General features: G+C 44.9%; 1 protein-coding gene across 1 annotated transcript in view; it reads right to left on the bottom strand.

Moving 5' to 3' along the window:
- LOC142583251 (acetylcholine receptor subunit alpha-like) overlaps nucleotides 1-16,460 on the bottom strand; it is a 338,298-nt gene that overhangs the window by 99,439 nt on the left and 222,399 nt on the right. The window contains exon 2 of the mRNA XM_075693642.1: nucleotides 15,899-16,038. Within this exon, the coding sequence (XP_075549757.1) occupies nucleotides 15,899-16,038 (140 nt within the window). The remainder of the gene's footprint in view (nucleotides 1-15,898; nucleotides 16,039-16,460) is intronic.

The following is a 16,460-nucleotide window of genomic DNA, read 5'->3' as shown; positions in this document are numbered from 1 at the left end:
AACAGGTCGCAGTGAAAGCCTGTCTTTACTTCTTCTTTTACAGCACATTTCAAACTGGCCGTATGCCCCACGATATTGCTGGCGCGAGATTCCAGTAATACTTCTCCTTTCTTTAAAAAGTCGAGCAGAACTACAACTATGCAGTTCACTATGCGCAGGTCTCTCGCATAACTGAGAACTTATCTGGTTACTTTTTTGCGTTCAAGGGAAAAGAAATTCAAGGCTGCCAAATTGCGAAATGTCTAAGTGCGTATATATAATGTGCTGAATCAATGCTTTGCATCGGTAAACGAAGTGGATATTTAATTTCGAATTACCGTACTCAGCGGCTGCATAGGCATCAGCTTTGCTTTGTCACAGCTTGTATTTTAAATAAATCAGTTATTCGCATCAAACATTCAGTTTGTTGTGCACGTAAACTTTTTCCGGTGCGCACGCGCCCGGAAGTTTAATTCACTTACTTCGCGTGAAATATAGTATACAGTATATTTTTCCTTATCTCTATATAATTACGGCTATTAGTTTTTCAATATCAAGGTTATTTGCATTCATATTCCCTTACATTGAATTTCAAATGCCGTCACAGCTGAGGAATGCATGTGCGTCAGCTTTAGAGCGCAATATGGACGATTTGATTCTTGACAGTCGTTATCCGACGGGTGCTGCAACCAAACCTTCGTTTACAAACATTTCGCCCAAATTCATTGGGAACGAAGTACTGCCACTTTCCTCATAGCCAAATTGCATCTTATGCAGTGGCGCTACTTGCAAACACAATTTGTCCATTCTCATTTGAGAATTTCGTGGTGCATAATCTGTGAGAGATGAGCGATACAGAAAACGCAGCTACAGGCTAACCAGATTGTCTACTCCGCATTGGGAAAGCGGTAGAAATGCCTAAGGAAGGTACACGGTGAGAACTAAAGCCTAAGGGGACTAAAGCAAAATACTAAGCCGAGTGGCATCCAGAGATTGTTCATCTAGAACTCTATCAATGTATCTTGTGGTCCAATGCGCAGCACTTTGTGGAATAGAAACTTCCTGCTGAAGGTCCCGCTATTGCTCCTCAATTCGAACCACCCGCGTTAAACGGACGAGTTAGCGTAATCTCCACGTGGCCGCCAACCTTATTGGTCTATAGCGCTCACGCTGCAAAAACTGTCTTGTCGCTAAAAGTGACGAATTTGCTATAACAGAAGCCTAATCGGTCAATCTTGCTTGACCTAATATTTTCGCGTTAATGACCCCTTAACATTCGCACACACGCACCACCCCCTACACATACACGCAAAAAGAGAGAGGGAGAGAGAGAGGTACGAACAAACTAACAAACACATGTACTCACACTCACACATACACGTACACATATGTACACACACAGGTACTACAATTACGCACGCACACGCACACGCAGATAGATGTTGCAAAGAAGTGGTAAGGCGTGCAGACACGGACACAAGATAAATGGGCAACACGAACGCCGACTGTCAACTGAAGGAAGCACTGAGGCGAAAAAAGAAAGAAGGCACAAAGCTTATCTGCGAATGCTCTGTATTGGTAGTACCACGTGTCAATGGGCTACACGCGCCTGTCTACGTGAGAGGTAAATGTTAAGGCTTTTGATCTCTTCCTTATGTAAGGTAATGGAAGGCTGACTCACGCACGCACTTCCATCTTTATTGATATGCCATGCCTGGGTCATAAGACGCGTATCTTCATTCCTATGCGTGTGCAATATTGCGCGTTCATGTAACTCAGGCGTGCAGTTATAATCTTGGCAGTCTTGGCAATGTAAGGAAAGATTAGAAGGTGATCCACCGGTTAACGACCTTTTATGTTCCATTAGCCTCTGATTGCCGTTTGCACTACGTAGAAATGGCCACAGCTAAAGGGAAGCACACGCACACGACAGCCAGTAAAATTGTTGTTCTTGATGTTCTTCACTGGACAAGTATCAGTTCCTTTCTTTGCCTTTTACCTGCTCCTTGTTTCTCTGCACGGCAGCGCATATCTTAGCTAGTTTATTGGGAGCAGTGAAAACAACATGAACACCATATCTACTTGCAACTTTTTAAAGCCTGTGCGATACTGAATGAATGTAAGGAATAGCCATTACACTTTTCTTGCTATTACTGCTTTCTGTAATCACGTCCGTCATCCTCAAAATCGACTTATTTAGGCGTTCAGCCATAGTGGCCACTGTTACGCTAGGATACCCTGCTTCTAATAGGCGCCGGGCTTATGCAATGAAGCTGGCCCTCATTGTGTGCATGCACAAACCGGTGAGGGAAGACTTAAGGCACGACAATCTCTCCCCAGATTGTGACGTTTGTATCATACTTTACAAAGTCCGCCATCCTCCGATTGTCTCCTTCCGTTATACCAAATATAGGTGGCCTTTTACACGGAAATTCTGACGTGCAACTTGTGCTAGAATTACACTGTGTACGTGCGTGCGTGGTTGCGTGCGTGTGTGTGTGTGTGTGCGTGTGCGTGTGTGTGTGTGTGTCTGTGTGTGTGTGTTTGTGAACCAGCGGAATCTCGGTATAACGAAATAAATTGCTTATGCAGCTTGCATGAAATGCTCTTGTTAAACGTATTACCTTTCGGGAAAAAAACACTCTTAGAAGAAAAAAAAAATCGGTGTCTTTTGCCTCTCTAACAGCCGCCACCATAATTTTCGTTCAATAACAATTCTTTGTTTAAGTGTGATTAAAACATGATTAATATAATATGGCTAATGTTTACACATATTGAAAGTCAATGTGAAACGCAGCGCCTAATCAGATAATATCCCGTAATGCGCGGTAATTCCCGATAATTGGTTGTGCCACAACACCACGAAAAAGGCTCACAGCGCCAGCGCACCCCTATCCCAATAGCAGTGCTTCATACGCGGATTCTTTCGTGCTCTAAATGTAGATAATACATATTCTCAATGCAGTTAGGCCTGCAGTCACGCAAGACAATATTTAATTAATTACCGCGAGCGTTGCTGTATTTCTTGTATTACACAACCGCGCGCAATTCATTCGTGATTTGCTGTTATCAAATTGTCGTGCAATTTCTTTTCTTTTTCTTTCGTTTACAGGGTGTTTAATTTTATGTGACATTTCTTGTGCGCCGCGCGCAGTGTGGTGCCGCAGCTGCCTCACGTGAAAGGTGACATAGCGACGCCGCGCCCGCAACTGGAGCGCCTCCGACACCGACAAGGATGACAACACGAGCTGAAGACGACAGCAGCAAAACGTGACATTGTTGTCGGCCTGGCTGAACGCCGCAGCCACGCGCCAGCATATACGGTCGCCGTCACGTCGTCCTACAGATAATTTTAGCGATAAACAGCCTTTGCCGAAGATATTTTCTGTATTTTCAACGTTGTGTAAAGCGCTTTACGCGAAATAACGAGCCAATGAATGTGCGACTCAACGATAACGTCATCGCTCACCCGCGACGCAACTAAATGACTTTCACCGTGCGTAAGAATTGCTATTATGTCCTCTTTCTTGCTTTCATTGCTTTATTTCCTGTCTATTTGCTTCTTGCCTTTCTTAACTTTCACGTTTCTTTCTTTGGTGAACCAAGGAACGCCGGTGGCTTTTATGAAGCAATTAAAAAGAAAGAATCTCACGTGATTACTAAAACTGCAAACGAACACGTGCTCAATATTGCGGTGATGCATTCAAGTATGAAGGCATTTCGTTTTCTATTCCAGATCTCTGCATTGCCAGATGATGAGGAATAAAAACGCAATAATCGCGTTTCTTGTTTTTCCGCTACTAAAGAGGTAGCTTGACTTCCAAAGGCTCATTTTCATTCCTTTTTTTTCTAGCATTTCCAAGCTCCTACCTTCCTCGTCCAATCTCCCAGTCCTATTTCTTTTTTGGCTTTTCCCCTGAGAGGCACCAAATCGAGTGAGCCTCTCTAATAACGAATAATGCGTCCGCACAGCGCACGTGCTGTTCTGTTTTATTACTCACGGCTTTGTTCAGATAGGATAGTCTAGCGCCAACTCTCTGTTTATAGAAGGAAGTACTATGCGGTCCTGCAGAAAAGTATGAGCCCTCGTCGCACCCCCCCCCCCCCCCCCCTCTCGCCTTTCACCCTCATCACGTTTGAACTGAATTTCTGTTCATCCCTAGAAAGAAAGTACAGGCGCACCAGAGCGCTGTCGATGTAGACTGGCGGAGCTGAAAACATCCAGGGAAAGCAGCGTTCTTGATGCATCGCAGGCGGAGATCGCATGTTTAATGGAGGGCTTCTATCGTCGACCCCGACAATCGTCTATGCTTGAGTTGTTCGCAACCTATTCGGTGCTCCTCAACGGCAAAACAATTTCGCATACTTCTGGAAATATACTCGCGCACCCGCCGTGCCAACGTACAAGCGCGACAAGAGTTCGCAGGCGAAAATCGACGGCGTTAAACATCGTCGTCCCGCACACCGAAGGGTTATCAAAAAATCAACACGCGTTCGAACAAGAGCATGCCCGTATAAATTGGCACTTACACCGGAGATATGTGACGCCGCGTTTGCTTCGTGATACCCGTGAGCGATTTGAAATTGCCGACTACGGCCGTTGCGTAAGACTACCTCGAGTTTCAGTGAAATTCGCGGCTCGTAAAACAAGCGAGAGAGCCAACGGCTTCCCCGGAGAGAACGCCGGCAGAGTTAAGGAGCCTCAAGCTTCTCAGCCAAGCAAATGCGTTTTCCCCCGGTTGCTGCACGTTCTCACCGCGTGCCTAACGCTGGGCGTGCTACTTTAAAAAAAAGTTGAATAAGAGAACGCGTCTTTATCAAAACGACAGGGACAATGGTGCAAATAATCTAATGGCACCCGCGCGGCTGTCGCAGTTAGGAAGTGCGTTCTCGCGGCATCGCAAACTTGGTTAGGCGCCGTCGCGACGTTCCTCTCCTTATTTTTGTTTTGGTTTTGAAAAGTGGTAAGAACTTCTCACTAGTGACAAAAGTAAAACAAACATAGTGCACATCGGGGTTTTCGTTTTTTTTCTTTTCTTCGGAAGCAGTCGTGATGCATCAGCCGATCCAAATGCGAGGGCAAACAGTTCTGATGATCGGAACAGCTAAAGAAAATATTATACGTGCGCCGCAATGGTTTTAGTAGTTTAACGCACTCAGCCAATATTTACTCATAATTTATTTATTTATTTCTTCCCCGATACTTCGAACGCCATGGCGCAGTGTGAAACGAGTTTGTAACTTTTGTTATTATGACTGCTGAAGAAAAAGAAAAAGGAATGCGTTTGCTGGCAACGGCACAGAAAGTTAGCCATTGTGTGTGCTTAATAACTTGAAAAAAAAAAGAATAGACGAGCTGTAGTAAGTGGAACTGCGTAAGACAAACATAAAAACCACAATAAAACGCGCCCACATCTTGAAGGATGTGGTACCTGGGGTGGTAATGGTGTTGGTTTTTTGTAGTGACAGGCAGATCTTTAGTTTTGGAGTTCCGATTCCTGCAGTTCCTCATTTGCGGTTTACGTTTAACTAACCATTTTTCGCTTAACCAAAGTCTGAATAAGTAAACCAAAAGCGGAAGCTCGGGGTTCTTGTCTTTGGAAGCTCTTGTCCCGCGTACGCGGTTCAGCAGGCGGAATTATTATTATTTGTTTTGAACACATATACACATATACACAGTTAACAGAAAAGGGAAAGCGAGGAGCAGGCTGGCAACTGCCACCGGAAGGGGCACAACGCCTGCCTACTCTTCTGAAGGGAGGTGACAGCAACACAGAAATGGAAGATAGGAAGGAGGGGAGGAAAAAGGAAAAGAAGAGCCACAGGACAAATCTAAAGACTAAAATAGAACACAGTACACTACGCACGTTGTTATGCCGAGTTTCGACTCTGCAGCCGGAATTAAAGTGACGCCGCGTCGAACAGCCTCCAAAATTATCAGCCACATCCATGGCTAGTTCGCTATGCGGCTAATTGTGCTCACCACGATGAGACGCCAAGTACAGCTGCACGCAATCACCGTTTAACCGGCAGTCGGTTCACAATATACACTACAAGGTGTTTGAACCCGCCACCTCCCATCTTCCAAGGAAGAAGCGTTATGGCACAGTACTGATCACACACAGTAGGGACGGTCACTGAAGGTCACGCTACTACAGAATGTTGAATGTTCACGCTACAAACGTGAACCTAAGTTAGTTAACTCTAGAAAGGTTAGTAGTGCGCGATGGGCCTGATCACGTTTAGATGCACAGCCACTGGGGTATAAACATTCCTCGAGTGTCGCACACCGCAGGCCAAGGAGATGATACTTTCTCACTAGCAGCATGCGCTGCGCATTGAAAGCGGGGCACTCAAATATAAGGTGCTGAAGTGTCTTGTTCCAGCCACAAGACGTACACAATGGGCTCGCCACACGCCCTTGTGTGTATAAACATTCGTGCACGTTCACGCAACCAACCCTCAGCTTGAGAAGTTGTGCTCTAGCGCGACGAGGAAAGCCTCGACCACGAACATGGTGCGGGAACGTTTCATTTGCGACGCGCTGATCTGGATGCTGCTTGAGGAGGTGGCGACGAATCAGCAGACGAGCGTCATCAAGCTTTCACGAAATTTCTGCGCAGTCACAGTTGTTATGAGTGCAACTTGAAGTGAGCCGGTCAACCTCTTCCTTTCTTGCGATTCCTACGTGTGAAGGTATCCATTGAGCAACGAGAGATACCCCACGTGATGTAATTTTGCTGGCAGAGTCAGTAATGCTGCGCACAAGTGGACAATCAAGCTCACTGCGTTGTAATCTGCCAAGGGCAGCAAGGGAGTCCGTAAAGATGACAACCTTCGATGTAGTGAACTCTTCTTGCACGTATTTAAGTGCAACATTTCTCGCTGCTAGTTCCACAGTTGTTGACGATGTTGGATGAGGTATTTGAAAGATACGTTGTACTTGAGTTGAAGGGCAGAAAAAAGCTGCAGAGGCACCTTGACCGTCGTTGTGTACAGATGCATCTGTGAAAACTTGAAGATAATCTGGAAACTTTTCGAACATGTGAGCATCAGCAGGCGGAAATGGGACGGACGAATGGGCATACGGCCAACTTCGAAATAACGTGCTAAGAATAGATATAATGGCGGAAAAAAAATTGGCGGTGGGCGCATGAGTGGTTGAAGCGAAGCAGGAAAATAAACGCAATTTATTTGCGGTTTACGAGACGCAAAGGGAAATAATACAGTGACAGTGATTACTACGCGTACTTTCAATTCCAGTCGCCAGTACTCTATTATGAATATGTAAAACAGCATTGAATCACATGCAATTACGTACAATACCGAAATATCAGCTATAACCAAATACACACTATAGAGAAAGCCAAATACAAAAAAAATAATGGCTTAGTAATAAACAATTCAGTGCTGTTACTGGTTGAAATCAATGAGTTCTTCGAGGCTTCTTAAAGCGCACGTTACCTGGTAGTCTAAATATTGCCTTTGCTATAGGGTTTTGGTCGTTGCAGGTGTAAATGTACTCAATCAGAAATTCGCGAAAATGTTCACAAGAATTTTAGCTCCAACGAGGTGACTGAATGAGCTTGTTCGTACGTATTTTGAAGCAAACAGTGTTAAAAACGGCACAAAACCTCTGAACCAGTTGTAGCTTCATGTTTTATCTCGCTTCAGCGCTGTTTGTTTTTGAAAATACACAAATATGTGTGAGAAATGTCAGAAGTCACATGTTTATTGTTGTGGTCAGATTCCTAGCAGATAGAGGAAACCGGAGTGGCAGGCAGTACCGTTGCCAATATCTACAGCAGCAATTAAGAACAAGATAGACGGCTGTACACTGTGCTGTGTATCTTTTCCTAAGTTGCCGTCATATGCTGCATGTTGAGAAATGTAAAAAAAGGTTCCAAATGGTGAGATTTCAAGCAATACGCTTGTGTCTATTCCATTTCACTCATAGGAGAAATATAAATTTGCGGGAAAAATGCATAACATGAAAAAAAATTACAATTTAAACAAACAACTTAGATTTCGAGATCAAGAACAACATAGAAATAGAGACAAAATGCCAACGATATACGCGAGTAGTATTTGTAACGCTATCAATTGCGAAATTGAGGTTCCGCAGCTTTCTGCTGGGAGAGAAGTGCAACCGCGGTCTTCAGATTCTGCAGTGCCAAGCATCGATAATATTGCGACGGGGTTAAGAGTGGGAAGCACTAATGCAAAATGTACGCATTTCCTAGCGCCATGATTAGTTATAATGCGTATATTTTCCTTAAACATCCTTACTTGCAGCTGTTACATAAGTGATGCAGTGCAGAAGTTTCGTCTGATGTAAAGGCAGGTAAGAAATACAACCTCATGGATAACCTCATGCATGCATGGTTTCGCTTTCCTCAAGGACACTCCCCCGACCATGCGTCGATCGGCGCCCTCACTAACGCCTGCTAGATAATTAAAAATTTATTGCTTTGTTCGTGGCTGAACACACAACAGATATAAATGGAGTAGTCTAAGCACTTTGGACTTGAATCTATTCGCAGAAACCAATTTATAACGAGAATGAACAACTTCCCGTTCACATATCACTATTCACATATCCCTTAGTCTAGTTTTGTAAAGAACTATTTCTTACAGTACTGTGTCGCTTACCAGCGCAGACTCGGTAGTGATATGGAAGAACCGATAGCATTTAATGCAATGCAATGACTGCGGTGAACGCGAAAGTGCTAAACGCCATCTGTGCTATCCTTCCCAAATGAAAATGCTTGCCCTCACTACCGCTCTAAACCAACTAAGCGGTGGACCTTTATAGTTGGACGGCATCTCAGAACCACGGTCTCGCATATCAAAGCTGCTGTGATTCCGGAAGTCTGCGACACAGTCTTTCGGTTGTCTGCGACACAGAGCTGAGAATTTTAGCTGCATCGGTGACTCGAGCGCACGTCAACTGAATGATTTTCTTGATTTTCTTACAATTTTCTTCCATTTCCGCCTTCTCTGGTGCAGTGCAGCCAAACGGACTCAGTCCTGGTTAATTTCCTTAAATTTTATTTATAATTTTTTCTTTAGCTCTGACGCAGTGATTCGCATAGAGAGAGAGAGAGAGAGAGAGAGAGGGAAACAAAAGGCACGGATGTAAAGCACGTTTCACCTGATTTCCAACGCTGTGCTTTGGGAAGTGAAAACAAAGCAAAAAAAGAACAGGTGAAATAAGGGGGAAAATTATGCTTATCTGCGGCACAAGTCAGAGTGTATGTGAAGCGAAGCTTTCGTGAAGCGTTTACTGAAATTGGAGGCATCTAAAAGCCATGCGTATCATTCTTCTTGTACAGTTTGTAATCTCGTCGAGCTCTTTTCCACGACAACGCTCACAATTTTAATGTAATGCAATTTCTGTTGTCTATACACCGCACCGCTCTCTTCCTACGCAAGAACGAAAGCATTTAATCAGGCAGATGCATAGTGTGATACATTGTTAAGTGAACTGGCACTCGCCTTATGTTTAAAAGGAAATAAAACATCGAATCACGTTTCGAGACCGCTACGGGTCCCTTGTTCACAATTCCCAAAGATTTTCTTCATTGTGAACAACGGACAAGTAGCGGTCTCGAAACGTCATGTTTTATTTCCTTTTGAACCTTGGGCGAGTGCAGTTCATTTGACAATGTATCACCCTTGCCTGACGAGCTTTGGTCGAGCTTTGGACTACAGTGATAGACGACGAAGTGACGATGGTGGAAAGACCATGACATCACGACAACGACTGCCGCATGATTAGGATGACATCATGACGACTTCATGGAATGACAATGATGGCGTCAAGACCGTCTTATTCAGGACGAAGACGACACGAGAATGACGCCGACGGTATGATGAGTACGACGCGACGACGCTGACAAGACGACAATCGGATCAATGCTTGGATGACAACGATGGTATGACGACGATGCTGTAATGACGACGAAGGCATGGACGATTGGAAGACATGACGGCACGACTACGACTTTATCAAGACTCAACGACGACGACGGCATGAGAAAGGAGGCACGAATAAGGCGGCATGACGACTATGTAATGAACATGACGGGCATCATGATAACGATATGAACACGAATGCATGACGAGGATTGTGTGACGACTATACGCAGTGACGGCGATCTAATGTCGACAGTGAAATGACAACGGCAGGATGGCGATGATGGAACGAACACGAGTGGAAGATGACTAGGCTATAACGAAAATGGCATGGTGGCGACGAAATGAAGACGTTGGCGGCACAATGGCATAACGACACTGTAACAGCATGTAGACGACAGAACGGCCATGACGGCATGACGATGATTCTATGACGACGATGCAATGACGACAGGGTAACGACGACGATTATATGAAGCCAAAGGAATGACCAAGAACGCATGACGACGACGACACCGTGACGACCATGGAAAGACGGCAACTGCATGAGCACGCTGTAATGAGGACGACTCTATAACAACGGCGTGGTGACGGCGTGGTGACAGTGGGATGACGAAGCCGAGTATGATGACGACGAAACGACTCCGACGGCAACACCACGAGTGCACGACGACGACGACTGTATGACGACGAAGATACGACGAACCATGGCACGATAACGATGACATGATTATGGCAGCGCAATGGCGTCTTTATGTCGGTTTCGGAATGACGACCACTTTGTGATGATGACGACACGCGGCGCAGGCGCGATCACTGATCAAATGGCAGCGAAGGGATGACACAGTGAAGCTGGCGGAACAATGAAGGTGGTGGAACAGTGAAGGTGGCGTGAAACGAAGGAATGATGAAAACGGAATGTAGTCGACGAAATGACGATGACGGGAATGCGAAGACAGGCCGATGGTGTGAGTGTGTTGGAGCTCGCATCTGCGCTTGCGCGTACGACTTGCCACCCCGACTCAACTCTGCACTACCTCCGGTACCGGTGTTTGCACTATGTGCGCTACCGGTCAGTCGTACAACTTGGCGCATATATCCAAAAATGTACCCACCTAGATGCCCGACGACTCAGCAGAGAGCCAGCGAGCCAAGCCAAACATGGGAGGGTAGGCTAAGGAAACTTCGACTTATAACCTAAAGAGCTAAGAAATGATGAGCGCGCAGGCTAAACAGCGTTCACCGTGCGATCAAAGGCGGTCGGACCGTGCTTATTCCGTTAACTTACCGATGGTACAAGGGAAAGAGATGGGAGTTAGAAAAGTGTGCTCTCTGTAAGTGTAAATAGCTCGTGGTGAGTCATAAGTATGTGACGAAGGGTGACACAGGGTCGTATTGCAATGTGCACATTGCACAAATTACTGTGACTAGCATATACCCGGGGAGTTCAAGTGTGGCAGCCGTTTGTATATGAAAGTTCCGACCGTATACTAATAACTCCACATGTCTCCCACATTAGTTTCACTTACCTCTTGAGAAATCCAGGAGGTACCAGCATCGTATATGTAAAGACACAGAAACAAAATGCAAAAGTCGTGGATTACATTATTGCATAGAGAAACGCCTCAGTGCGTCAAGGGTCAATACAAGGAGGCGCTCTGTCCTCTCAAGCAAAGAACTTCGTGGCCGCTAGGAATTGGAAGATGCCGTGCAATTTCAATGACGCAGATTGAGGGTTTCGTGCAGTGTACGGCGTGGACCGAAGGTATTTACCAGCGCAAGCCTCGTGTCGCACCAAGTTCGCGATGATGTGGAGCGCATCAGGAACAACGAAATGATTTCAGACACGCGAGAATACGACGGCACACTTGTTCTTTTTTTCTTCTATGTTTTCCTAGCCTTGCCAAAACAACACACGAAAACCACCAGCCAAGCATAACCTTTACAAAAAAAGAAAGAAGGAAAAAGAAAGACAAAACTTCATTACATGGAAGCTCATTTTCTCGGAATAAAGTGCTCGCGTGACCGACGCATACCCATTATCGAAGCCACGCTCCAGAATAAAAATCAGAGTGCAAACACGTTTGAAATAATTGGTGAATATTTAATCCCAGACAAAGCTCTTCGCGCAGCAGCATATTTTATAGCCATCTTCTAGCTCAGCCTCATTACAAGGTCTAAGCAAACAGAAAAGAATCCGATGCCAATAAATATGCAGTAAGGAATAAGAATAGGCACTATACGTGTTTTCAGAAGTGGCAATATATTTAGCTTGAATAAATTTTTAAGAAGAAAGAGGATCGATCGAAGCCCATGTACGTATTAGGCGTACGTAGTTTGCTAAACAAATAAAACGAAGTGATTGTTGTTTAAGAATGCAATTTCCTTCGTTCTCCATTTCATATAACATGATTATTAAATGTAGTATGATTTATCAATACCGCATTGTTTCGCAGCAAGAGAATGCCGGAGAACATAGGTAAAATATTTCAAATCAGATCAAGACCATGACTGGAAAACAATAAATTCAGGAAAATACATCATTAACAGGAACCCAAGAGAAACATCTTCAAAGATCAAATTCTCTAGTTTACTGAGAATAAAAACAATGAATTTTACAACTCAAAGAGCCTAAAGTGAGAAAAATATATGAATAATTTATTTGCGAATTCTTCCGGAGATGGTTACCGCAATGAGTTTGCAAAGGCCGCTATGTCTCTCTGCGCTGAATCAAAGCTAATTTATGACAGTCTCAAGAGAAAATTTCTACTGAGTTTACTTTTAGGGGATGGCTACATCGGGTAGGACGAGAAGAGGAGTTCGCAAGAACGATGGATAGTGTGATAAGAGCCCTTGTATCTATAACCTACTTACATCTCGAGTTTATTACACATCAATACTGCAGCGTTGAAGTTCTAATTCTTATTTACGTATATTGTTCTTGAGATAACAGCAAAGTGCCTCTTTGGCAAAAAGTTGTTTGGATGCTATCTCGAGCTTGTGCCAGAAAAGATCTTTCTATTCTAATTGTCCTTTATTTAGTTATAATAAGCATATATTTGTGCCTTCATGTCCCAAATACATTTCTGAAATCCGCACGACTCAGTCACTCTGAACGGGTATATGCCACTCCCCTTAAGGTTATCATAATCAGCATACTTATCATAATCATCATAAGCAACAACAACAACAACAACAACAACAAGGATGTCTCGTGGTTAGTATGAGCCGTTCTTTTACTGGATTACAACTGACACCTAGTTTTTCTTTCTTTTTTGTTGGGGAACGTTGCGTTCACATTTCGAAAACGTTGGCTGGTAATGAGAGTGGACAAGCCCCGGTGTCTACCAGGCTCGGCCACGTAATCAGTGACCGCATCCGGAAAGCAAACCGGCCTTCACGGGGAAGACATGTATGTCTTCTCGTTGAGCAACGGGGAGCTTCCCATCGAAGCCTTCGGACGTGCAATGAGTCGTAAAGCGTAGAGACGGAACAACATGACTGTTTCTTCCTTGAGCACGTTCAAATTTAGCGGCAGTGTTCGCCGGCTTCTTGAGTGCCAGGAAGCTCGGAGCTCGGGGAAGTTAACAGGGCAGGGCATGTTTTGTGCTTACGGGAAGTGAAACGGGCGATACGTGATGACGGCATTTCTTGCTGCTCTGTGGATTTCGCTGGAGTAAAATTTGAAGGCGGCGAGGTCCACGTTGTAGCGAGCTGCGTTGCATTTTGGCTTTGATTTCCTCAACGATTTTCGATAAAATAACGACAGTATGTGTGACGCCGATATATCGACATCTTCTCAGCAACTGCTGCGCGGCGCGTACAACGTCACGAAGCATTTGCTGCAGTAGTGCCTGTTTGTTTTCAAAATGCGTGCACAGCCGCTACCACTCTTAGAGTTCGTGCAGAGCGGAATATCTTTCCACAAAATAGCTGCCGCAAAATAGCAAGGGCTATTGTTGTGTCATACTCTAGTGATGAGCAGCGCCCGGTTTGCAAAGGCACTTCGCTGCAATGAAATCAGGGCAACTCTTTGCGCGGGCCATGTTTTGTTTGAAGCGCTTACCTGGTCCCCCTACGAGAGCGTTGCGCACCTACCTGTGTCGAAGCTGGTGTGTTGCAACGACTTACGGATTCCACCTCTGACGTGAAACCGTTTATTTTGACGTATATTAACAGGTCTGCGTTCTTAAAGCGGGCCTACGGGCCGACTATATACTGTGCGTTACTATGTCATGCTTTATTGTTTAGTTAAGTCAAGCAGAGATGCCCTCACTGGCACCAAGGTGTGGCTGAAAATTGAATTATATATTAGGCAGTTGGCCGAGAATTGGGTTGTCTGCAGCACGCGAAATGTATAGTGGTTACGATGAAGAAAAAAAATTTCTTTTTTTCGCGCTACGGCGATGGCGACGCACTTTGGTGACGACAACTTCGTCGTCAGCGTGACGGAATAGACGGACGCAAGGAGGATGAAAGCAAACTCAGTTTTGATCGAATAACTGCTCTCGCATTAAAATTTCACACATGGACGCGATTGGGGCCTTTGCAGTGTACGCGTGCCGGTTAATTGCCCGTCTTCATTCGCATTAATTGATGGTGCTACTATCTGGATACCTGCTTGCAGTCGCGTTATTCTACGCGCCATTTTGCAGACATCATCGACATGCGTGGCATAGGCTAGTTTACATCGTCTTTGCGTTGCATCCCACAGATTCCTTTTTATTGCCTCCGTGATCAGACCACTTCAGAACGCGAGAAACCGGCCAGGTTCCAGGGAGCAGAGCGAGGAAAACTTGCTTTCGGCAAACAATTATTTTCTTGAAGACACATATTTCTCGCTCTGGGAATATTTAGTTATCATTTGCTAGTTCAGGACAACATTCATTTGGGCTAGATGGTGCATACTTGAATTACGAAGGAACAGCGCCAACGAAGACGATCACAAGTGGGAAGAACGACACAGGACTGGCGCTTGTCCTGTGTCGTTCTTCCCACTTGTGATCGTCTTCGTTGGCGCTGTTCCTTCGTAATTCAACTATCATTTGCTATTTCATTGCGTAATTCGACAGGGAACATAGTGAGTCATTGTCACATTTTCAGGGGTATCGCAGGTGGCTGTATAAGCCGATTCCTTCAATACGCTTTCGCCCGCAACAGAGGGGCGCGATTCCACCTTCACCCCCTCCCCTCCCCCCTCGCTCCACTATTAATATTTCCTTTTCATTACTTCACAGCTCTCTCCCCACATCTCCTTCTAAACCGCACTCAACACATTTCTAGCTCACATTGTTTGAAGGGTTGGATCTTCTACCTGACGCTAACGCTTAATAGCCTGCTGTAGTAGGATTTTCAATGACATATCAAAGGCATTTCTAATAATTCTAAAAAAGAAGTAAGGTCTATTGAGGCACAGCATGGTATTTCGGATTGCACAATTCACCATTAAAGCGGTGTGATACATGTGAACAGATCACCTGAAAACTATTTTTGTGGCGAAAGGGCGAAGTATTATGCCTTAGCTAGCGGGCTCCAATGACACTGCACGGAGGCCAAATTTCGCATACGTTGCAAAGTATCAGGGAATACCACCCAGAACGTTAGCACTCCGATTTCTTAGATTAATTTTAGGTGTCGGTGTCTACTTCTGATATTTCTTGAAGAACATTGATTCCTCCATGAATCATGGAACCAGAGAGGCTTAAACCAAAGAGTTTACGTCGAAAACATTGTTTGCAAGTACACGTCGACTTCACTTACTTCTATAGCACAGTGGCTGTGATTACGTGCATTCGACATTTCGAACTGTAAGTAGTTCAAGAAATGCACCGACAGTGGCCTGTATACCTCAAAGCTGAATCGACTTCAACACAAGAACACGATCAACCGGACGTTTATAATAGCACAGCCAACTTTCCCTTTAGCATTGAAAGAAAGTGATAAGCGCTATCAGATGGCATTAAAACGGAACTTTGCAAGCGCGTATATTCTTGAAACCCACCACTTCGATGAGCTGAGAGAGCTTGAGCTTGATTCGCACTGTGAGCGCGTCCGTGTCGTTGACAACGGGGCGGACCAGCTTGTTGTACCGGGATATGAGGTCATCGTACAGCCGCTTGGCGTCCGGACTCCCGCGAACACCTGCCGGGTAAATGTGCGAAAGACAAAAACAAAGACACAATAAGGCACTGCGTCTTTGATCCGCTCGAATTTGAAGCCCATGATGCGTCCCTTGTCATGCCCATCAGAACAGTGCAAAGCCCCGAACTTGTTTGTTTAGGTATGGCCAGGCGTGGTTACAGACGGGTATGAAGGCTTGTGTGTGCGTACACTAACTTGCCCTCGTCTAGCAGCTGTCACTGCGCTTAAACATTCCTAAGTAAGTCTTACAAGCAAGGCACAAAGTTAACGCTTGTCAAGTTCCTTCTTATATACCGGGAGCTTCAGCGAACACTTTACGTCATCTTTAAAGGTTACCTGTGGCAGAATTCTCAGGATGACAGCGGTTGCGAGAAATTAATTCCCGAACTTTCCGGAGAAATGGATTGGCGTTCCAGTTACTT

This window comes from Dermacentor variabilis, chromosome 5, assembly GCF_050947875.1.
Source record: "Dermacentor variabilis isolate Ectoservices chromosome 5, ASM5094787v1, whole genome shotgun sequence".
Lineage (NCBI taxonomy): Eukaryota > Metazoa > Arthropoda > Arachnida > Ixodida > Ixodidae > Dermacentor > Dermacentor variabilis.
This window is presented reverse-complemented; position numbering and strand designations above follow the sequence as displayed.